The sequence below is a fragment of the Ursus maritimus genome, unplaced genomic scaffold (assembly GCF_017311325.1).
Source record: "Ursus maritimus isolate PB19 unplaced genomic scaffold, ASM1731132v1 scaffold_25, whole genome shotgun sequence".
In the NCBI taxonomy this organism is placed as follows: Eukaryota; Metazoa; Chordata; class Mammalia; order Carnivora; family Ursidae; genus Ursus; species Ursus maritimus.
The window spans coordinates 27,069,525-27,094,119 of record NW_024425008.1 but is presented as its reverse complement, the minus strand read 5'-3'; the positions used below and the strand labels follow the sequence as shown (position 1 = coordinate 27,094,119).

At 45.6% G+C, this 24,595-nt stretch overlaps 1 protein-coding gene across 3 annotated transcripts in view; it reads right to left on the bottom strand.

The window, feature by feature from the left end:
* Positions 1-24,595, bottom strand: part of ZFYVE1 (zinc finger FYVE-type containing 1) — a 56,001-nt gene that overhangs the window by 5,225 nt on the left and 26,181 nt on the right. The window contains exons 3-8 of one of the 3 annotated variants that reach the window (XM_040641689.1): positions 22,132-22,636; positions 17,409-17,623; positions 4,830-4,936; positions 2,854-2,962; positions 2,211-2,308; positions 1,997-2,114 (exon numbers count right to left, since the gene is read on the bottom strand). In XM_040641689.1, coding sequence (XP_040497623.1) covers positions 1,997-2,114; positions 2,211-2,308; positions 2,854-2,962; positions 4,830-4,936; positions 17,409-17,623; positions 22,132-22,636 — 1,152 coding nt within the window. Of the gene's footprint in view, positions 1-1,996; positions 2,115-2,210; positions 2,309-2,853; positions 2,963-4,829; positions 4,937-5,121; positions 5,141-5,211; positions 5,295-17,408; positions 17,624-22,131; positions 22,637-24,595 lie in introns of those variants that run through there. The other 2 variants (XM_040641690.1, XM_040641691.1) reach the window with 2 other exon arrangements.

Here is a 24,595-nt window from a genome sequence, read left to right as displayed (position 1 = left end):
AGGCAGTACCACACCCAACCAGTCATTACTGACTTATTCCCTTCAAGGTGACCGTGAGGCTTGATACACAACTGTTCAACTCAGGCCTTTCCTGCCCATAAGCGAGATGTACAATCCAGGAGATACTCGAGTAAAGATGGCACCTCCTTCTAGAAGCCCCCCACCCCAGGCTGGGTTAGGAGCCCTTCCTCTTGGGTTCCTCTAATACCTGTACATTGTTAAGAATCCTGTTTCCATGCGTAAAGACAGTACTTGCTTACGTAATTGACTTGCTATTAGACTGAGCTCTCTGAAAATAACAACCTACCTTTTCCATTCTTGTATTTTTAAAGTACCAGGTTCAATTCTGGGCACAAAGTACTCAACCAATACTTGGGTTGACATAATAACTGAGTGAACGAACAGAAGGGGGAGGGGCCTGTATCCCCTAATCCCAAGGACCATGAGGAATGTGGCCAAAGGGGAACTATGATATCACTGCTTTCGTGGAATAGAACTATCTTACCATGGAGACGACAGCATTCACAAGAAAGAATACAGACCCAAAAACAAAAGACATTAGTCAGAAAAGGCGTAATGAGAAAGTTATACTAGTCAAGGCCACATTAAGTCCTTGGGACAGGATGGTCCGGCCCATCGTGCCAAGAGGGGGTGGGCTCCAGAAAGGAGACCACACCACAGGGACACATTTTGGTAGGACTGGGAACTGAAGAGAACAAAACAATAAGGAAATCTTCAGTTTGATAGCGCTGTAGGACTCGGGCCGGCTCAGGACGGTTCTGCAGGTAGGCCTGTGGGGCTGGCCAGTATCTTTATGAGTCACCCAGCAAGGAACAGCACCTAGTAAGATAAGTCCCTTCAAGAAAATCACTCATCTTTTTTCCACGAAGAGAAAAGGTTTGGGGTGTGGTGTGATTTACTGGTAAGAACGAGAGCACCACATCACTGCCTCCAAACAGATTTGTTTTTCCAATATCCTGAATTCAAAAGTCAAATTAAAAAAATAAGGGTCAATAGTAATCCCACTTCTTAGACTATAGTGCAAGAAAATTTCCCAGAACAAAGGCTTTCTCACATAAAAAATGTCACTACGGCATTTTGATAATAAAAAAAAAGTCATAAACAGCATGAATGGGGGCGCCTGGGTGGCACAGCGGTTAAGCGTCTGCCTTCGGCTCAGGGTGTGATCCCGGCGTTATGGGATCGAGTCCCACATCGGGCTCCTCCGCTATGAGCCTGCTTCTTCCTCTCCCACTCCCCCTGCTTGTGTTCCCTCTCTCGCTGGCTGTCTCTATCTCTGTCAAATTAAAAAAAAAAAAAAAAATCTTTAAACAGCATGAATGTTCAAAAAGAAGGGGATGGGGAATCAAACCAGAACACGAGACAGAATGTTACAGTGACTACAAATGAGAATCATGAAAAGTAGAAGCAATGTGGAAAACAGAGGTATGAGAAAAAGCAGGTAAACGGCACGTAAATTATAATCGCCATCTATACAAACATACATGTGGAAATGAGAATATGAAAAAATACCGTATTTGCTAAGGCAGCATAATAACAGGTCAACATTTAGTTTTTGTTTGTTTGTTTTTTTAATATTTTCTTTATTTATTTGACAGAGATAGAGACAGCCAGCGAGAGAGGGAACACAAGCAGGGGCAGTGGGAGAGGAAGAAGCAGGCTTCCAGCGGAGGAGCCTGATGTGGGGCTCGATCCCAGAACGCCGGGATCACACCCTGAGCCAAAGGCAGACGCCCAACGACTGAGCCACCCAGGCGCCCCAACATTTAGTTTTTTTAAAGCTGTGCTTCTAATATTTAGCCAAGAAGAAATGAAAATAATTAAGGGTCTAGAACGAGAAAGGCTCTCCAGATCCTGCCTTCCTAAACCACCAATATATTAAAATTCAAGGTTAACCTTAATTCTACCCAAGTTCCACTTCACCACACACATGAATAACTGAATGATACAAGAAGAAAAATGGTGCAGCTCTTACTCCAGGCCACACGTGCACAATCTCTGTCCGGACCACCGTATCCACAGGATCCTGGTTCCCAAACCAGTACTGCCGGCTACGGTAGACCACGCCGCAGTTGGGACATTCGATCACATACCTACAAGGAAAGCAAACAGATGCTGTTACCCAGCCAGGTGCCTGGCAGACCAACACACCAACCACCCTCAGCCACATCGTCATCATTTAAACTCACCCAGACCACGCATATTTTGCAAGACCCATCCAGGGGGAGTCCGTGGAAGCGGACGTCTTGGGCACTACGCTGACCTCCTTGCCTCTCTCATAGCAGGCCTGAAACATGGAAAACTCTGCCAGCTTCTTCTCTGTACACTGGACCCCCTGGCCCCTTCGTATCCCTGGCCAGCCCCCTCCCCACAAATCATACCAGGGTTTGCAGACCCTGAGTTCAGCGCATCAGAGGAAGGGTCGTTTCTCTAAAAAAAGCCAGTACCCTTAAAGATCATGAATTGAATGTGTACCCATCCCAGGCCCCAAAACGGAGCTGTAATTTATACCCGCCACCGCAAATCCCTTAGACTTGGTTCCTGCAGAGCACTTCTGCTCTGGAGAAGAATGAACAGTGTATATGCCCCTGGCATACAAGCTCAACAGAAGAAAGGGAAAATACGCTGGAAAACAAATTAATAAACAAACCAAGGGGCCCCAGCATCGGAGGCACGGGCGTTCCTTTGGTTAGAGCGGGGGAGAAGTCCCAGAGGTACTCCACTGGAATATCAAATACTTCAGGACGCAGCAAAGGGTGGCCCCGAGTCTTTCCCAGAAGCAGAGCAGGACCAGCAAGCCAGCCGCTGGAGCACGGAGCTCAGAGCACTCACCTTGCAGGTATAAACTCGGTTGTCATACTGATGGGAGTATCTGCAGCGGCTCTTGGCTTCATGAGGGACTCCTTCTTTCCCATGATTCATGCTGTTCTTGCATCCAGCCCTGAGTGAAGCCCAAAAACGGACAGTGAGGTGGCTCAAGGAGCCCCTGGCACTTACACAAGGGAATGGGACCCTGAGCCGGACACAGGGCCAACGCCAGACCTTGGTCATGAACTGGACACCGAATCCTGAGCACAGAGGGCGCCGTGCGTGCCTCAGAAACCCACATGCCTCTCTTACACGAGACTCAACGGCACTACAGGGGTGCGGCCACTAGTACCTTGTGTGAGGAGAAAGGAGAAAAAAGGGAGAACTCTCTTCCTAGAAAAACCATGTGGTCCCACAGCAGGAATGAAGGAAACCCCAAAATCCAAAAAAGCACAAAATGGGACGTTTAACCAGATCAGGCTGCCAAGATATAAAACAAAAAGCACCCTATAAAATAAAATTTGGCAACGCATTAAGAGGAGGCTTAAGCTAAACAAGAAAACCTTCCAAACGAACAGTGAGCTCTGCCATCCTGACAACGCAAAAACAGAGCAGGACTTTAGAATTTCACCATGACAGGAGGGAAAGTTCTGGAAACCCTGGTGAGGCTGTTAGAATAGAAAAGTGATGACTGGACAGAGCCTAAGCCCCTCATGCTGGGCTATGGGGTAAACAGAAAGGAAGGTAAGTCACACTGGCAACTAACATCCCGCCTTCCTCTCCAACATAATCCTTAGCTCTCCCCAGCCCAGACCGTTTAATCTCTAAAAGCCAAATCCTTTTTAGAAATTCAGAGCCAAGGTGGTGGCAGTCCGGGGCCCAGCAGGTAGCCTGCAGACAGGGTTCAATGCAAAAAGACCACTCACAACAAAAGGCTCAGGTCTCCTCCTCCAGAGGGATACGTGCGGAGCACGTGGCGAAGACAATGCAATGGGGAAGAGGGTGGCGGGGTGGGGAAGCGTCTACAGGACCCTCAGACTGCGATCTCACCGACACACTGCATTTAAGTCCCCTGAGCGCCATCAGACAAGTCACCAGACTGTGATTTAATAGCTGTCAACAGCTCAAATTAATCCAGTGATCCTCAAGTGTGGCCCCAATCAGCATCAGCATTACCTGGGAGCTCATCAGAAATGCCAATTCTCAGGCCCTACATCAGACCTAATGAAACGGAAACAGGAGGGGGAGGCCCAAAGACGTGCTTTAACATGTCCGCCAGGTCTTCCACGCTCAAATGTGAGAATCGCTGCTCCAAGACCCCCATGACAAAGTGTGGTCAATAGACGGGGCAGGTGAGATGTCACCCCGGAGCGTGTCAGCAATGCACAACCTCGCCCAGGCCTGTGGATGCAGAATTTGCATTTGAACAAAACCCCGAGGTGACGCACGCACAGATTAAAGTTTGAGGAGCCCTATCTCTCAACACACCGGAATCAGCCGAGGACGCTTTCGAACGCGCCACCACGAGGGCCCCGCCCCAGCTCTGTTAAGTAAGCAACCGTGGAGGTGAGGCCCAGGCCTTGATAATTTTGAAAGCTCCCTGGAGAATTCTAACGTGCTCTAAGAGTCACAGTGAAAGGAATCAACCAGGACTGACACCTACCACAGAGCTTTATACACACTAGGCTGGCAAATGTGTGAGTTAAGCAAGTGGAAAGACTACAATGAAAAGCCTTGGCTGGAGAAACACAGAAAAACAAAGCAACCTAACGTTTTCTGCAGTAAAAACCGCCCAAGCCAGAAGTCAGCCAATTTCACATCTAAACCAGGTCGGACTCTTTCAGAGGGGATCACCTGGGAGCTTGTTGGAAATACACCTTCTTAGACCCCAGCCCACCCCTAATTCAGAATCTGTAGTTTAACCAGACCCTAGGGGATCTGCGCGCACACTGAAGTCGGAATTCCGCGTCTCTTTGCCCGAGGTGGCCAGCCTCACTTACCCACAGCTGAGGCACAAGGAGGAGCAGGTGAAGTATTCATCTGGAAAAAAGGAGCTGTGTGCCATCTGGTCATCGGGGATCTCACCGCTGAAGCGGTCACTCAGTGCCTGCCGAGGAGGGAAGGCGACACGTGAAGGCACTTGGCAGAGCCCCGTGCTCTGGCCCTTCTGCCACTTGCCTTTCTAAGTTCCCCTTGTCGCTGGCTTACTTCTTACAGGCCCCACTGCTGGGAGAGGCAACCCAATGACTTCTGCTCCTTACCCTCGACCTTCCTGGCCCAACCTGCACCCACCCTCGCGCCACAGGAAACCTCAGGAAGGACCAGCCCATTCCCCTGGAGGTCAGAAGGAAGCCAGCAACGTTACTGTGCTCTCCCAATTACCTTGGAGGTTATAAACACCTCACACACTCAGTCTTTCATGCAAAACCACCACAGATATTGACTAATGCCCATTTCATCCTGTGAAACCGAAACCAAGAAGCGGAGACCCAGGAAGAAGGCCTCATCTTTAAGTCAGAGAGAGGCAGAGCTGAGTGGTGAGCTGGGAGTTCCCTGGGCTTCTATCCCAGTTCTAACCACAGGCGCTCTATGCGAGTTTACTAGGCCACAGAACTAGCTCGATGTAGAAAAAAAGCCATCAGCCAAAAAATAAGGAAGAATTATTGTAGTGTTTGGCAGCCTTTTATCAACAACAGTAACCTAAAAGACAGCAAACAACCAAAATAAATGCCAAGAAGAAAGATAAAGTATTTGCAGAAGCCAACTGAAAATTTTCTGTTGAAAGGTAGCTTCCATTTCTAGTCCTCTGTTTTCACTCACTACTTTAGACACTGAAAATACGTTCAGGCTGACTTCTTCCCACCAGGCCCTTACTCATATGCAGTGGGGAGAAGTTATATCAATTCAACAGAAATGGCCTTTTCAGACTTTAAAAACCATCATATGCCTGCAGTTCCCAGCTTCCAAGTTTCAATCTCTCATTCTGAGGCAGCCACGCACTGTTCAGGAGGAAGAGAAGGAAAAGTGGCATAAAACAAAAAGACAAGATGTTACTACCTTTAGTAAAAAGGCAAAAGAAAATTTAAGAGGAGATTTGGGAAAAGGGCAGATTAGGTTTTAAACCGAGGTTCTCAAGCTCCGAAGGGAATTTCACTTAATGAGAACTTATTCAAGTTCCCTTTCCTTTTCTCAATGAGATCTTTATATCCTGAGTTGCGAACTCGAGTGTTTACAAAGGCACGTGATGTCAATGTGGTCAGTGCTGAGTCAAGTCAGGTGTAAGAAGGAGCTGCAAGGAGTGTGTCGAAGTGAGGGTGCAGGACTCACCCAGGCACATTCAAACTCAGCTTCGGCGTGGACAACGCACAGGCCCGGTAAACACCATGTGCCAGCCGTGGCCAAGCAGGTCGCAATCCTTGACTTAGACCAACAAAAATGGTCTGACAAATAATACATGTAAGTCCTGCCTTCTTGCGGGTATTTTGTGAGGAGTAACTTAGGGAAACCACTGAGCTTTGAGAGAGAGGATATAAATGGATATACATACGAATATAATAAACAAGAACCACTCACTAGCCTCCACTGCCCTCCTCTGTCCTTTTTTTTTAATTAAGATTTATTTATTTGAGAGAGAGCGAGCAAGCGTGTGAGGGTGGGTGTGGAGGGGCAGAGGGAAAGGGAGAGAAACTCGAGCAGACTCTGCGCTGAGCTCAGAGCCCCTCGCAGGGCTCGATCTCACGACCCTGAGATCAGACCTGGGCTGAAACCAAGAGTTGGAAGCTTTAACTCACTGCACCACCCAGGTGCCCCTGACCTACTTCTAAATGACCTAGACTTCCAGGATTTTTTTCCAGGATTTTTCCACGAAGCCTTCCCAACCACTCTAGACATACCACACTCTGCCTTCTCTGAACACCGGTTGTATTCAATACCCGAAGTACATATTGAGTAATTAGGCGATGATGCAAAGTTATGGCCCAGTTGTATGGATATTACCCCCCAGAGAAGATCACACATGCTGTAAAAGTCGTTTCCTACCTTTGCATCCTCCAGTGCTCCTAGGGATTCCTAGTTAAGGTCCTAACAGGGTCTCAACTAGGACCTCTGGAATGAAGTCGTCCAGCACCAATCCGCATGTGCACACCAACCCCTGCCCTCCCCTCCTTACCTTGGCCCTGCCTCTGTGCCAGGCTTCATCCCATGCCCACAGACCCTCTCAAATTTAAGCCTAGCTGCTCCCTGACTGGCCCAAGTACTGAGAACTCAAGGCTGTATTTCTCAAACAGGCAGGAGCAGAGCTGTCCGGGACTGGCTGGTGGGGAAGTAGAGCGTTGTCTTCCTAATGCATCAACTGACTAAAACACTGGGGGAGGAAGTTTGATAGACAGAGATAAAGCAGACATGGCTATAGTATGAAACTGAATGGACAATTTGCATAAATAAAACATAAGGCCCCCCCCCAAAGTCACTTCAGCTTGTCGCTGGCGGGTCTGCACCCTCTGGGCCTCTATCTCCTCAGCTCTAACAAGCAGCTGCCAGGAGTACCTCCTCGGCAGGTGTCTTCACGGATGACACGGGCAAGATCAAAGGACTTACATGCAAAGAGCACCGGGCATAAATTAAGAGCTCAGAAAACATTCACTGCCATTATTAACATCATTTTTATTGGTTTCTTATGTTAATAATTTTCTTATTTTCTTCCTTAGATACTCTCCTACCTAATCCAGGGAATGCAGGGGATGGAAGAACTTCTCTCCTTTCCATCTTTTCCATGATAGCTCACAGGTCTTCACAGCTGCTTGCATTTGTTGGTGAACATTTTATTTGTTTGTTTGTTTGTTTATTTATTTAATAAGTTCTACACCCAACGTGGGGCTTGAACTCAGTGGGCAAATATTTAGCTGCAAAAAGATGCTTACATATCAGGGTGCCTGGGTGACGCAGTTGGTTAAGTGTCCCACTCCTGGTTTTGGCTCAGGTCATGATCTCAGGGTTATGAAATCAAGCCCCATGCAGGGCTTCGAGCTCAGCGCAGAGTCTGCTTAAGATTCTCTCTCCCTCTCCCTCTGCCCCTCCCACCTGTCTGCGCGCGCGCGCACACACTTGCTCTCTCTCGCTCTAAAAATAAATAAATCTTGGGACACCTGGGTGGCTCAGTCGGTTAAGTGTCTGCTTCGGCTCAGGTCATGATCCCAGGGTTCTGGGATCGAGTCCCGCCCACACTGGGCTCCTTGCTCGGCGGGGAGCCTGCTTCTCCCTCCGCCTGCCGCTCCCCATTTGTACGTGTGCTCTCTCTCTGACAAATAAATAAATCTTCTTAAAAATAAAAATAAATCTTTAAAAAAAAAGATGCTTATGTATCTAATGGGGGACTAGAAGAAGGGAAAAAAATGAGGAACGCAGAAGCTACTAAAGACGTATAGGGGAAACCAAAAAAATATATATATATTTTTAGCCCCAGGGCTTTTTTAAACAGGTAACTGAAAGGATAACCTAAGTACTAGTCGCCCTTAGGAAACATCAAATTTGGCATGAGTTCACCAGCTGGGTTGAATTCAGGGCTGATGGCACTCCCCAGCAAATATACCACTGCAGCCCAGTAGCCGTGACAGCACGAGGTTCTTGCCGTTCCAAGTGGCCTGGCTCACTTCTCTGAAAGTTCTCCAGAAAAATGGCAGCAAGGATCGCAAAGCTTGGCATAGAACAATCTGCAGGCTGATTCCCATGGCGCGTGTGCCCAGAGACCCCCCCACTGTTGCCCGCCCTAGACAAATTAACTGCTGGCTTACGCTGGCCAGGGCAGCCATAACCTCTTATGACATCAGAAAGAGAAGAACTCCCAGGCTAACCAGTCTCATCACTCAGACACTGGTCACCCAGCCTCTCCACTGCTGGGTAACACAATAAACATCTCACTTCCCTCACAAGTCAATGAAGAGCTGGCAGCTGGTAATGAATCAGACCCTAACAAGCTTCAGGAGGACTGACATCAATCAAGAGTATGGGAATAGAACAGTGTAACTGTTTACCAAAAAATTCTGATGTTAGTGTGTTTTAGACACAAGGATAAAGAGAAACTATCCTCCTTCCTCTACAGCCTGATTGTTCCTTTCCAGTGTAGACACTGCCACCTAATCCATAAACTTTGTCTTTCAAAAATTCCAAACCTCGGGGGCGCCTGGCTGGCTCAGTCGGTAGAGCATGGACTCTTGATCTCGGGGTATGGGTTCAAGCCCAATGTTAAGCATAGAGATAACTTAAGAATAAAATATTTAAGAAAAAAAAAAAGTCCAAACCTCACATCATTCCAGGTTTTCTTGGGCTCTCCTCCTCCCGAGGTCCCCAAGCTGTTAGAGGAAGGCAGGGAGACCTCTCCTGAGAAAGCTAGGGAAGGCATTTGAGGCAACTCTAGAAAAGGTTGCCTGGAAACCAGATGATCTTGAACTTTAGTTGCCTTGGCAACAGTATGGCCCTTTCTATTGAACCTGTAAGGTTTTAGTCCCAGTCATCAAGGGTTAGCAGGGAATTTTCTGATTCAAAATGGAGACTCTTATGTAAGCACTGATGCCACCTCTCCCCACAAAATATAATAACTTTATAAATAGATACGTCCTGATGTGACAGAACTGGAAAGTCAGAGTTTCTACATTTAGAGATCAGAGGCTAAAAAAGGTATTATATAAAACCTATACAAATTCAACTATAAAATGGTTCCCTCATGTATTCAGAACCATAACAGACAACAGTTAATTCAATATTCAATTCCCTTATTCAACAGAAACCTGAGCAGCTCTTTAAACAGATTTAGCTGCTCCGTGAGGGTACACTCTACTGGTAGGTGTCTGAGCTATTGCTCCCATGAAACCTGAGCAAAGCAGTGAGTGGTCAAGAAGTGGGAAATAATCCTGCCAGAAAAGAGGGATTGGAGCCTGGACCACACCATGGCTGACTGGCAGGAAGAACGATCAGGTCAGCATGATACATCAGGAAACAACTGAGCAGGCCACTAGAGAAGAGGACTGCAGACTTCTCTCTCTCACATTCTGCAAACCCTCCCTCCTTCTCATCATCACATTTCCTATTCAATAACGAACATGCAGCACTCGGGCTCCCTCTGAATCCAACAGCGCCACATCAATCAGATGAAAAACATCATAAATAAGACAGCTAATAATTTCTTTTAATGTATACTAACGGCATTAAGAATGTGGGTTTTTTTTAAGATTTTATTTATTTATTTGAGGGAGGGAGAGAGAGAGAGAGAGAGAGAACAGACGGAGAGGGAGAGGGAGAAGCAGACCCCCACTGAGCGGGGAGCCTGATGCGGGGCTTGATCCCAGGACCCTGAGAGATCATGACCTGAGCCGAAGGCAGATCCCCAACTGACTGAGCCACCCAGGTGCCCCCAAGAATGCAGTATGTTTTATGTACTACTATAGAAAGATAACCAAGATGCATAATTAAGTGAAAAAAAGCAAATTGTAGAATAGTAGGAATCCTAGATCCCATTTAGGGAGAAAATATATACATCACATACATACACTTATGTATGCACTTATGTAGCACTAAAAATTTCTAGAAGCATATACAAGTATTAACGATGGTTATGATGGGGGTGGGGAGGGACCTTAACTTGAACTTCACACATTTTTGTACTATTTGAATTGTTTATCAGGAACACATATTGCTTTTGTAATTTAAAAAATGACTTTTTAAACATTAAAATAACCGGGGCGCCTGGGTGGCACAGCGGTTAAGCGTCTGCCTTCGGCTCAGGGCGTGATCCCGGCGTTATGGGATCGAGCCCCACATCAGGCTCCTCCGCTGGGAGCCTGCTTCTTCCTCTCCCACTCCCCCTGCTTGTGTTCCCTCTCTCGCTGGCTGTCTCTGTCAAATAAATAAATAAAATCTTTAAAAATAAATAAAAATAAACATTAAAATAACCAACCAAATACAATTTATCAGAATATCCTTTCAAGAGGCAACTGGCAATATGTATCAGGAACCTTTAAAGATACCTGCACCCTCGGACCTTAGAAATGAAGTAACTATTGAGAAGAAATATACAGCACTGGGTTAAAAGCACAGACCTGGTAGCCAGACTAGCTGGTTCAAATTCTCCACCACTTACTAAGTGAGTCCTGTGGGGCAAATTAATTAATTTCTCTGTGCCTCCATGTCTTTATCTCACAGAGCTGGCACGAGGATTTAGTGAATTACATGTGCAGGGCAGAGCACAGTACATGGCATACAGTAAGCACTGCATAAACATCAGTCCGGAATAGTACTAGGAGTGGTAAATGATCCTAAGGAAATAGGCAGGAGGTGGACCATTCCTTTAACTACATGGAAGATAAAAAGCAGGAAAAAATGAAAACCACGACTAACACAAGGGCATAATTAACTAAATGTAAAAAATAATCCATCCATATAAACTTGAAAAGCATACAGCTACTTTAAAGACGTATTTTCTTAAAATATTTAATGGCGTGGGAAAACACGCTAAGCTTCAATGTTCCATGAGAAAAGCAAAGTATGTAACCGCACATACATACGCGATAACCCCAATTCTCGCTTTAAAATAAGTAGCAGGGCACTGGGGGGGCTCAGTGGGTTAAGCATCTGCCTTCGACTCAGGTCATGATCCCAGGGTCCTGGGATCCAGCCTCGCATTGGGCTCCCTGCTCAGTGGGGAGCCTGCTTCTCCCTCTCCCTCTGCTGCTCCCCCTGCTTGTGCGCTCACTCTCTCTGTCAAATAAATAAAATCTTTTTTAAAAAATTAAAATAAAATAAGTAGCAAAGAATCACTTAACACCAATTATTTATCCATTCTTTACATACTTAGTTTGCATTATTTTGCCATTACAAAGAAAGCTGCTATTCACATCCTCATAAAGGTCTCCCTGTGTTCCGGTGGAAGTTTCTCTAAGGCAAATTCCTAGAAATGGTACGGCTAGAATATGTATTATGCATATCTTCACCTACACTAGATATTTCTGAATGGCATCTCAAAGTGGTTGTACTGACGTGAACTTCAACCGGCAGTCTGTAAGGGTTTCCGCTGCTTCGCATCCTTTTGGACACTTCATTGCCGGATTTATCAGCGTCTGCCCTCACACCGTGGTGGTTTGCATTTGCATTTCTCTGATCACTAGAGAGCTGCGATTTCATTTGTGCGTCACAGTTTTGATCGCCGCTTAAGTGACTTGTCTCTCCCTTCTCCCAAAAGATTATATACTTTTTCCTGACGATATTCCCATATCTTTTATCTAAAATAAAGAGAAAATCATATAGGAAAAAAATGACACTTATCATATTAGAACACATCCCTGGACTTCACTAAGTGTTTTTACTCAGTGAGTTAATGAGGAACTGGACAAGGCTAAGAAAACCAGAGAGAGAGAGAGAAAAAACTGGGAGAAGCGGGAAGCCAAACATAATTAGTACGGCACTGATAATTTATGCTTATGCCCATCCCCACTCTTCCATTCCAAAAAGAATTCAAGGCTCCTTGTAGAAAAAACATACAACGTAAAGCCAAATAAAAAAAAAAATCAATGAAGAAAAGACAGCCTTCTCTTACACATTGCTACGAACCACGAAAACTTCAGCTAGTGGGTCTTAACAGCTATAAAAACTCTAGTGGGTCGATTTGCCTAATGCAGACCTACAAGTAGCTTTCTATTAGAATAATTGGAAAATTAACAAACTTCTAATTTAAAAGAAGAGATTAAAAGCAAAACAACAACCAAAAAAGATAAAAACGAATTTTTCAAGGATCTCAGGAAGTTGTAAGCACCCCACAATTTCCTGGGGAGAGCAGAAAACCACGTGCATTTTGAAACAGTTAACTCCTTCCCATGGACAGAAGCAGCAGGTCCCACATCCCAGTCTCCGCCCCAGAGAATAGAACTAAATATAGGTCCAGGTGAAACTCTGTGGACACCAGTTACCACGCATCATTACAACTCCAGCTGACCAGGCTCATCGTATTTACAGAAAACTTCATGACTCATATCACCTCATAAGCATAGTGTAACTATTTTTCTCAAAATTGCCTAACAAGCTGGCCCGGAGTAGGACATCCAAGTCCCCTGAGGGTAAAATCCCTGAGCACTAATTACTGCTTACAGCACTCAGTGTCCCTGACAGTCTAATTCAGACATGAAGCTGGGCGAGCTTAGAGAAAACCTAAGGAACTCTAGAATCCAGCCATCGGCCTTGTCGCTAAAACGTATACTGACCAGATGCACAGCCCTGTGTAGACCACGGCGTGGCCTCAGCCTCTCTGGAGGATGTTTGCAAACACCTGAGTGTAATCTTCCACTGTGACTCCCCATGAGCCCTTTCAAGGACTTGAGCCGGTGCGTCTAAGCATACTTTATCTCAAATCTAATTAGAAGTATGTATTTCATGAATTATTCAAATACAAACATTTTTCACAGTTTTTTCCTTAATATTCTTACACTATTAACACTTACTGAACGTTCCCTATACACCGCACGCTTTGTTTCTTCAAGTGTGCTGGTCTATTTGACCCTCAGCTCAATTCATTAGGAACATTCTTCTATTATTCCTATTTTACACATGAGGAAAAAGGTTTGAAGAAGTACTAGGAGGACAAAGGCTATTGTCTATCTTGCTCTCCACTGTACTTCCAGCACCGCAACTCTACCTGGCACACAGATGAACTCTTTTATTTGTGGAATGAATGAACCAACCAACAAATAAAGTAAGTTGCCAAGACCAAACCGCTGGTAAGTGGCTGGGATTCCAACACAAGTCTGTCTGCCTCCAGAACCCAAGCTTGAACCATTGTCTTTAAGTCCACTGAGACTGCTAAAACAAAGTTATCACAGACTGCACAGCTTCTGAACGACAGAAATGTCTTTCTCCAAATCTGGAGGCTGGAAGCCCAAGGTCTGGATGTCAGCAAGGTCAGGTTCTGGTGAGGACCTGCTCCCTAGTTTACAGACGGTGCCCCTGCACTGTGTCCTCGCAGGGACGGGGTTAGGGAGCTCTCTGGGGCTTCTTTCCAAGAGCATTAATCTCATTCGTGAGGGCTCCAACTTCATGACCCAATCTCCTCCCAAAGGCCCACCGATATCATCACACTGGGCATTAGGACTTCAACATATGAATTTTGGGAGGACACAAACATCCGGCCCAAAGCAGCCACGAGGCAAAAGCCCCAAACTTTGTTTAATTTAAAGCGGAACTTTTCATTTTGATATAATTTCAAACTTGTAGAAGAGTTGCAAGAATGGTACAAGGAACTCTCATATGCAATTTACCCAGATCCACTGTCTACATTGTACCCCACCACGAACCTTTTAAAAACGCAGTGGATTGAGCAAATCAGTATATGCCCAAAGCCTGTTCCCGTGTACACCAGAACCTCCCTCGTCTGATGCCAAACCCCTTTCTCCTATCCCTTCCTTCCCATCCCTCCCCGCCCCAGTCTCTATCCCCTAAGTCCTCAGGGCACCCTCATATCCCTAGCTCCAATCTTGCCAACATTTCCCAGCCTCTCTCCAGACCCCGTATGCCCAGCACTGCCCCAAAGACCCTGCTCTCTTCCTGCCCCCCGTCCCAAGCCTGCAGGCATGGTAACACAGAGCTGTGCACAAAGCGAACTGCAGAAAGGAAGCAGTATTCACGGGGGTCCCTTTGATGAATTCATTATAAAGAATGCTAAAAAAATACGTACATAGTAAAGATCAGAGACTGTGTTGAAGTAAAATCCCTAAAATACTAAAAATTGGCAAAACAGAAAAAAAGACACCAAATAACCAAAAGTACTTAAACAGGATTTCACGTCCAAATTTGTGAAATGACAAAAATGCAATACACATTCACTCTGTGTGTGTGTACACACACACACACGCACACACTTTTGACACAATCTCTTTCAAGACAATATAACCTAAAAATATAATTCCAAATATAGAAAGAGCTTTTATAATATTTAGTTATTATTTTTAACAGAGAAATTTTACTTATAATCTCTTGTCTGACAATTGTTATTTTGGTATGTTTAGACAACAAAATACTGTGCAGCTATCAAAAGTATTTATGAAAACCATATAATAATAGAGTAAAATGTTGGGGCCTCTGGGTGGCTCAGTCAGCAAAGCGTCCGACTCTTGATTTCAGCTCAGATCATGATCTCAGGGTCGTGAGATCGAGCCCCGAGCCCTGCGCATTGGGCTGCACTGGGTGTGGAGCCTGCTTAAGAGTCCCTCTCCCTCTCCCTCTGCCCCTCCCCCGCTCTCTCTCGCTAAAAAAAATAATACAGTAAAATGTTTATGATATTTCATGGGGAAAGGATTACAAGTTTACATCTACAATGTGATGATAAGGTATATGTTGGTTTTTTTTTAAACACAGAACACACACTATAAGGGCACATATCGAAATGTTAACAATGGCTACCCCTAGGTGGAAGGATTGTAGCTGGTCCTTGTTTTCACTGCTGTAACTCTGCTGTAGTATCCAATGTTTTCTACACTTAACATGTATTCCTAACGTAAGCCAGAGGGTCTGAATTCAGACAAACACAATATAAATGGATCACCGAACAAACTGTCCTAAACTTAGAATTCTTATTCCCATAATAGTATCAACAACTTTTACATTCCTTTGGGAACCCTTTTCCCAGCTTTTACTGGGCCCAGGGAATGCTTTGACCAATGCATTGTGATAAGACATGAAGATTTCACTGAGACTACCTAGTCAATTCTAAAATGGCAATTTTCAATAATCAGTACAATACTTTTTAAATCATACTTTTCTATTATCCCATTCTATGCCCACCCCCGCCACTGCCACTGTTCTAGTGATTTCTTGCCTGTTGATGGCTACAATGATGCAGGAATGGGAGAGCAGCCATACTGCTATGGGAGCGAAGAGACACTACCTAGCACAGTGATCCCTCCTACCCAGATACCTGTGAGGCCTAAGATGCTGTCTGATAAAGACACGCAACAGTCTAACCCTGGAGGGCCCCAGACAGGTTATAGAGCATCTGTTGTGGTTGGAGGGCTTGCAGCCCACCCGGCTGGCAGGGTCTCTGCTACAAAGAAGCAAGCACCCATCAGGACGGAGGGAACAAAATCCGCAGGGTGCTTTATAACAGGACTTTACTGTACTACCAAAACAATGCATTGAAAGTACTGCCGAGATACACAAAAAACAATTCGCCTGATTTTAAAGAACAAAGATACAATGCTTAGAGATGTTTCCCAAAAGGCAGTCCTCACATCACTGCTGTATACGAGATGAATTTTAGGGGGCATGGGACAAGGCTGTAGATGGTACAATGAGTAGCATCAAGTTCCACGGAAGAAATTACTCCCGTTTAAATTCATTTTCAAAATTTCAGATTCTGTTAAAGAGAAAATCTCACTTAGGTAACAGTATTATCTTTATCATCTCCTGAACACTTGCTAATCCCCCTTTTAAATAAAGAAAAAACAAGCCCCAGTTTCAGAACCTTCCATGAAAAACAGTCCCTAGAGAGAAAATAGTATGTTATTATATTTGTTGAGACAGGAGAGTCTTCCCAGTTATATGGGGCTCTAGAGTAAACCAGCCAGGGTTTACCAGTCAGAGCTGCTATTTAGTAACTGTGTGTAACTGATTACTTCACCTCCCTGTGCCTCAGTTTCCTCATCTGCAAAATGCGGATGGGTAACAGTACTTAACACATGGAGCTGGTGTAAGGATTTTTAAGATTTTTTTTTTTAAGATTTTTATTTATTTATTTATTTGAGAGGGAGAATGAGAGAGAGCATGAGAGGGGGGAGGGTCAGAGGGAGAAGCAGACTCCCCACTGAGCAGGGAGCCCCATGCAGGACTCGATCCCGGGACTCCAGGATCATGACCCGAGCCGAAGGCAGTCGCTTAACCAACTGAGCCACCCAGGCACCCTAAGACTTTATTTTTAAGTAATCTCTACACCCAACATGGGGCTTGAACCTACAACTCTGAGATGAAGAGTCACCCGTTCTACGGACTGAGCCAGCCAGGCATGCTGGTAGTGTGAGGATTAAGGGAACTAATTCATATAGAGTCCTCTGAACGTTGGTATATAATAAACAGCAATTACTGTTATCGTGTGCCTTTGTTTGTTTTTTGTTTTGGGAAATTTCTACCTGGGATACTGGTTTTCCATTTATAGTGATAACAAACAGTTGCCCTCTTGAATATATTACTATAAATTAAAAAAAAAAAAAAGAAGGTGAGATCTGTTCAGATAACTGAGACAATACAACTCACCAGGGCTGGGTCACACCACACAGAAATGAATGCTTTTTCATATTGTCTGAAAGCCTGGTTTTTCTCCGACATGGGACCTGTCACTTTCTAACTATAACCTGAGAATCCTCTGTGCTCATGCTCTTAGCAGCATGAGCTCTCACTCAGCAGGTGCAAACTACACTCTTGTGCTTCCTTTCCCTACAGCCTCGCTTTCCAGCCCCCTTTTCCAATCCCCAGCACCAACAGAAGGGGAGCTGAGTGTTCTCGCCACCCACTGGAACCCCAATGAGGAGCACTCGGGGCAGGAGCCAGCTGACCTTCAGGGCTTTGAAGATGACCCCTGGGTGCCGGGGAGAGCGGGTGGTGTTGTTCTCTAGCTGCTGCTCCAAAGCCCGCCGCAGCCCAGAAAAGTCGGTGGGAGGGTTGTAAGTCCTCGTTCCCTTGTAGTGAATGGAACTGAAGGCTTCAGGGAAGCGGCCCAGCTTCCGGAACCGGTCCTGGATGAGCTTTTCTGGCACCTCTGATGGGTGATCTGGACAAGGAAACAGGTACGTGAAATGACCTTTCTTTAAAAAAAAAAATCTGTGTTGCATTATAAAAGTACTCTGTAGTCTGACTCTATAACGTACATAAACAAGCAGAACTGATCTCTGCTGTTAGAATTCAGGTTGCCCTTGCCTAGAAGGGAACGCGCGCAGGGCTCCCCCGCGAAGCGGGTACTGGAATGTCATTTTCTGCTGCTGACTTCACGGATACAGCCAGACTGTGAAATTCATCACATTAATATACTTGCGATATGATGTACACTCTTCTGCATGTATGTTACACTTCAAGGGAAAGTCTTTTTTAATCCGCTTATTGTAAAAAAATCCAAACATGTCGAAGGATAAAAGAACTAGAATTCTTCTGCCCCCTTCTACTGCTTCCCAGAGGTGACTACACAGTTCAGTGTTTATTGACCTGTTCAGACTTCTTTTTCCTACACATGTACCAACACATATATGCAACTTGCTTGTCACTTAATTACATACTGTAAGGACCTGTTCTTTTCATGACACACTCGGAGAAGTTCCTTATTTTTTTTAATAGCTACACAGTCCTCCATCCCACGGACATATTTAACCAGTCACCTGCTAATGAACATTTAAAACAGCTACTTTGGGGGCGCCTGGGTAGCGCAGTCGTTAAAGCGTCTGCCTTCGGCTCAGGGCGTGATCCCGGCGTTCCGGGATCGAGTCCCACATCAGGCTCCTCCGCTGTGAGCCTGCTTCTTCCTCTCCCACTCCCCCTGCTGTGTTCCCTCTCTCTCTGGCTGTCTCTCTGTCACAGAAATAAATAAAATCTTTAAAAAAAAAAAAAAAAAAAAAAAACAGCTACTTTGAACGTGCTGGTCTTATGCCGGTGAAGCTATGGACAAACGGCCGACGTATCTGAGAGCAGTTTCACCACTATCCATCCAGACATCTGTGGGGCGGCGGACAGATGAATTCCGTAACTATTCTGGAGATAAATGCTGGAAGGACTTTTCAATTTCCTTCAATATTTTAACAACCACCACAAAATAACTCCAATTAATACTGGAGATATGGCCTTACTCAAATTTAAAAGTAAGGTCATCAAAAAGAAGTAGCCAAAATTCTGTAGTTCATCCCTAAACCCATCTCCTCCTGAGCGTTCCCTGTGGCAGCGGCTTTTGAAGGAAGGAGCAGGCAGTATCCCAGGGTCAACCATCGAGGAGTGACTCCTCTCCAAAGCCACCCAGGTACCGGCTTGGCCACCCTCACTCCCTCCCAACTTCATCTCACAGCTTGTCCCTGGACAGACAATCACTGCTCCCAAATGATTGCAGGAGCTTGGTTCTCCTCATTTTAAAACAGAGAATTCATTGGTCTACTAACTCCCACCTAGAATCCTCTGTCCAGAAAAAGAACATGATCAACTAAAATCAGAAAGTGGGACACCCAGATGGTTCAGTCGGTTGAACATCCGACTCCTGATTTCAGCTCAGGTCATGATCTCAGGGTCATGAGATCAAGCCCCGCATGGAGCCCCGCTGATGGGCGTGGCGCCTGCTTAAGATTCTCTCTCTTCCTCTCCTTCTGCCCCTCCCTACCACTTGCTCACTCTCTCCCTCTAAAAAAGAAATTATAATAAAATAAAACAAAATAAAATCAGAAAGTATGAGACAGCCCCGCATCGGGCTCCCTGAATTATCAATTTGCCCACAATTCTGGCACCTCTCCTTCTACCCTGCATAAACTCTGGCTGTCTTGATTCCATCTCCAGGTTTCAAGCAGCAGCAACAGTATTCCAGAAAGAGTCCTGAATTTAAGAGTTAGGAAACTTTATTGTGAAGCCCAGTTTTGCAACTTACTAGCTGGAAAATGCTTGGTTACATAACTCAAGCTGTCTGAGTTCAGATTCTTCATCTGTAAAATGGGGCTGCTATTGAGTGGGCCAAATAACAAGGATACAGTAAGTTAGCATTTATTTTTTTAAAAAAACCACCTAACACGGTACATGGTACAAAGCGAAAAGAGTTATTTGTGAAGCGCTCGTTATTTCAAAATCCTGAGCTAGAAATTAAACCTTCCCCTTACCAAAGCTGTAAAAATCCAAAGTGGAAAAAAACTGTGGATCATGGGAGGCATCCTCAAGTCAGCATTTCCAACCTCCTCTCCTGACTTCTGAGTCCCCTGCAAAGGAGCCTCTGCTGGAACATTTAGATTTCTCATCCTTCCCCTCGACCCTGGTCCTTCTGATTCTAACTCCTTAACATGGCCCCGGTCTGTCCACTCTCCTCCTGTGCCACTGCCCGGGCTCGGCCCCCGTTGCTTCTCATCAGGCACCATGGTCATGTCCTGGCTCGTCTCCCTGCCTCCAGGAACGCCTCTACAGTTCATCCTGCAACAGGCTGCCGCGCGACCTTTGGAAAACATAGATCCGGTCATGTAACTCCCTGTTTAAAATCCTTCAGGGTCTCCCGGCATATGTGAGAACTGCGTCAAGGCAGCCCATGATCTGACCACCAAGTATCTCCACCACTCCCTCCCATGCAGTCTGTGCTTCAGACACAGTGAGAACCTCTTCACTGATTCAGCCAACAAACCTGGGTGTCAAGCATTCATCCAGACTCTTTAGACACAGCAGGGAATAAGACAGGCAAGGTTCCTGCCTTCCTGGAGTTTCCATTGTAATGGGAGAGAAACAAAAGCAAGTAAGCGAACACAATGGAGGGTTTCAGATGGTGACAAGGGTCTTGAGGCAGACGAACAGAGCAATGCGGTAAGAGTGTAAACTCGGGTGCAGAAGGTCCACTCTACAAGGGACAGTCAGCCAAGGCTCTAAGGCGGTGGGAGCTGAGCTGACTCTGAAGTATGGCTTGCTGAGGGAACACGTTCCGGGCTGACAGAGCAGCATATGCAAACGTGGCAACGCAGGAAAGGCTGGTGTGGCTACCGGAGGGAGTATACCCATAGCTGGTGTGTGTCACCGTGCGCGGTGGGGGCAGGTGGCGGGCAGTGGGAGGGGGTGAGGGGGATAACCAGAGAAGGAGTTCAGAGACACAGACAGGACTCAGAGTAAGGACTTCGTCAGGGGCTTGTAGTGAAAGACCCTGACAGCTTATAAGCAGAAATACGGCAAGATCTAAATTACAAATAAAGCTTGTGGAAAAGGCCCCTGGCCGCTGTGTGGAGCGCGCTGAGGGACTAGCAGGGAACTCAGGAGGCTCCGGCAGAACTACCTGCAGGTTCCTGGACACAACCTGCCCCTTCAAGCCACCCGGCGTTTGCGCTTTCCAGCACATCCCTCCTCTCCTGCCCTATCAAGCTACGTGTCTGGGTTCAAGTCCCGCCTCCTCTTTCCCAGACCCCCTTAGCAGGTGTGGATCCCTCTTCTGCCCCCGTACAGCTCCAGGACCCAGAGCTACTACAGAATAGAACACGTGTGGTCTCCCCAACTGCACTGTGAGCTATGTGAGGGTAAGAATTGCTTTTCTCAGCTCTGTGCCCCAGTGCTCAGCACAGGGCATTGCACACTTAAGAAACCTGGTTGACTGGGCACCTGGGTGGCTCAGTCAGTTAAGTATCCGACTCTTGATTTCAGCTCAGGTCATGATCTCAGGGTTTTGAGATCGAGGCCCATGTAGGGCTCTGCACTGGGTGTGGTGCCTGCTTCAGATTCTCTCTCTCCCTCTGTGCTCCCCCCACCATCTCTAAAAAAAAAAGAAACAAACAAACAAACTATGTGGACTGAATGAACAGGTAAATGGTATAACTGTGTTGGGGGCTAACACTACTGTCCCCACCTGTGTCCAATTACTGTTGCTGCACTGCTCCCTCATCCTCTCTCAGATCATGATTTTGCCTCCTACTTCTCTAAGGAAACAGAAACAAGAAGACAACTCCCACACACATACTACATCTACCAATTACCTGCAACCGTGTCCATATACTCTGCCTTCTCTCCTGTGCTTACGGAGGGACTGTCCATGCTTCTAAGGCCAACCCACCCACGTGGGCCTCATTCCAACTATTCTGCTCTCTTCCATCTGCATTGTTCCCTTCTTAGTGCAGCATTTCCACCAGGACACAAATATCTGCAATACGTCGCAGCTTCAATTTAAAGAAGGGAAAACCCCTTGAAATCCCACACCAGCTTCTAGCTATCATTTCATTTGTCTACTCCCCTTTATAACAGAACTCTATGAAGAGTAGAATACACACACAACCTTAATTCTTCTCCTCCTATTCTCTCTTGAACCTATCCTGATCAGGCTTTCACGGCCACCACCTCTGGGAAACAGGTCTTATCCGGATCACCAAGGATCTCTGTATTGCCTAAACCAATCGGTAATCCTCAATCCTCAATCCTCATCCTGACCTGCTCACTCCACCCTTCTTCAAACACTCCCTTAGGTCTTGCCCAGGCAGAAATTCTGCTGGGCAATCCCCCTCCACCAAGTTACTACTGCAGCCCAATGGTTGCTTCCTTGTACCCAGAAAGGTCAATCTGTGACATGGTCCCCTGTCTACTCACCAGAGCCCAGCAGCTGAGTGTGGACAGTCTCATGGAAAATGATAACAGCAGGGCCCAGGGTGGACAAGGGGACATCCAGGCCACAGCGGGCAGTGGTAGCCTTGAGTTCCTTGGTGAAGTGCTTCAGATAAGCTTCGGAGGCGTCCCCAAGGAACTTGAAGAGGTCATTATGCAGCCGATCTGCGTGAGTTCGATAGATGACGAGGTCTGAGATGGCCAGGACCTTAAGCAGCAGTCGTGTTCTCTGGCTGAGATTCACCGTCGCCCCCAAGAGCCCTTCTGTGTCTATCACTGCTACTTTGTGGACTGGGTCATAGGCTGCCCACACCCCCACGGTGCAGGACTCCTGGGCAGGGGAAGTTTTAAAGACTTCACGGCCATAAAAGAAAGTGTGGTTGAGAGTATGAGACTTTCCATCACCAGTATTTCCAAAAATGGAAACCACCTTCAAATGTTGATCAGGTTTACAGTCCAATTTCCTAATAAAGTCCTCTTCATTCGTTACCTTCAAAAAAAAAAAAAAAGAAAGAAATGTAAACTGCATAATAGTTAGAAAACTTGTAACAACTGCTTTCCAAGGTCAAGGTCCTTGACTCAATGGTCAAGGTGGCAAGGAAAAGAAGCTCCAGGATGATAGGCTCCCACCCAGCCTTACCCCCAGCAAACAGCTAAGAGGAATTTTCAAAGCTTTAGGCAGTACAAGTTAGTGCTCATAGAAGAACTACAACTATAAAACTCTTAGAAGATGACATAGGAGTGGGACGCCTGGGTGGCTCAATCAGTTAAGTATCTGCCTTCGGCTCAGATCATGATCTCAGAGTCCTGGGACTGAGGCCCATATCTAGCTCCCAACAGAGTGGGGGAGTCTGCTTCTCCTTCTCTCTCTGCCATCTTCCCCCTCTCCCCTCATGCTCGCTCACTCTCCCTCAAATAAATCAAAAAAAAAAAAAAAATCTTTAAAAACAAAAAAAAAGAAAGAAAGAAAAATACAACACAGGAGCAAATCTATGTGACCCTGGATTAGGCAACGGTTTCTTAGATATGATACCAAAACCAATACAACAAAAGAAATAGACAAAATGGACTTCATCAAAATTAAAAACTTGTATTCTGCAAAGGATGGCATAAGACAGTGAAACGGAAGGCCAAAGAATGGGAGAGAATGTTTGCCAGTCATTTATCTGATAAGAACGAGGAGCCCACAATATGTAAAGAACTCTTTTAACTAAAAAAAAAAAAAGTTATTAAATATTAAGCCAAAAATTTGAATACATTTTCCCAAAGATTTACAAACAGCCAATAAGTACATGAAAAAGCAGTCACCACCACAGCCATTAAGGAAATGTGAATTAAAACCACAGTGAGGTCTCACTTCACACCCACTAGAATGGCGATGATCAAACCAACAGTAACAACAACAAAAATCTTCGCAGAGCTATTGCGGGCGCCTGGCTGACTCAGTCAGGGAAACATGCAACTCTTGATCTCGGGGCTGTGGGTTGAAGCCCTGCGTTGGATGTAGAGATTACTTAAATAAACTTCAAAAAAATAAATAAATCGGAGATTTGGCATGTCTGGGTAGTTCAGTCTGTTAAGCATCTGCTTTCGGCTCAGGTCATCCCTGGGACTGAGCTGGGGTCTGGCTCCCTGCTCAGCAGGGAGTCTACCTCTCCCCCACTCCGACTCCCCACCCCCCCGGCTCGTGCTTAGGCTCATGGTCGCACAGCTGCTTGTTCTCTCAAATAAATAAAACAAAATCTTTAAAAATAAATAAATAATAAAAATTTAAAATAAAAAGGAGGATAATGACAAGTGTTAGTGAGCATATGGAGAAACTGCAATGCGCGTGCACTGCTGAGAACGTAAAACGGCACAGCCACTCTGGAAAACAGTATGGCAGTTTCTCAGAAAGTTAAACATGGAGTTACCGTGTATCTCAGTAATTCCACTCCCAGGTATGTATCCAAGAGAACTGAAAACATGTCCACACAAAATGTGAACACAAATGTTCATGGCAGCAAGATCCATAATAGCCAAAAGGTGGCAACAACCCACGTGTCTATGAACTGATGAATGGATACACAAAACATGGGGGAGTATTATTCAACCATAAAAAGTTATGAAGTACTATGCATGCTACAACATGGATGAACCTTGAAAACATCATGCTAAGTGAAAGCAGCCAGACACAAAAATACTACATATTCTAGGATTCCATTTATATGAAATATCCATGACAAGTAGATTCACAGTGACAGAAAGTGTATTAGGAGTTGCCAAAGGCTGGGGTAAGGAGGGGCTAGGGAGTGACTGCTAATGGGTATAGGGTTTCTATTTGGGTTGATAAAGATGTTCTGGAATCAGCACTAAGGATTGCACAACTTTAAGAATACACTAAAAACACTGAATTATCCACTCTTAAAGGGTGAAATATATGCTATATGAATTACATCTCGATAACACT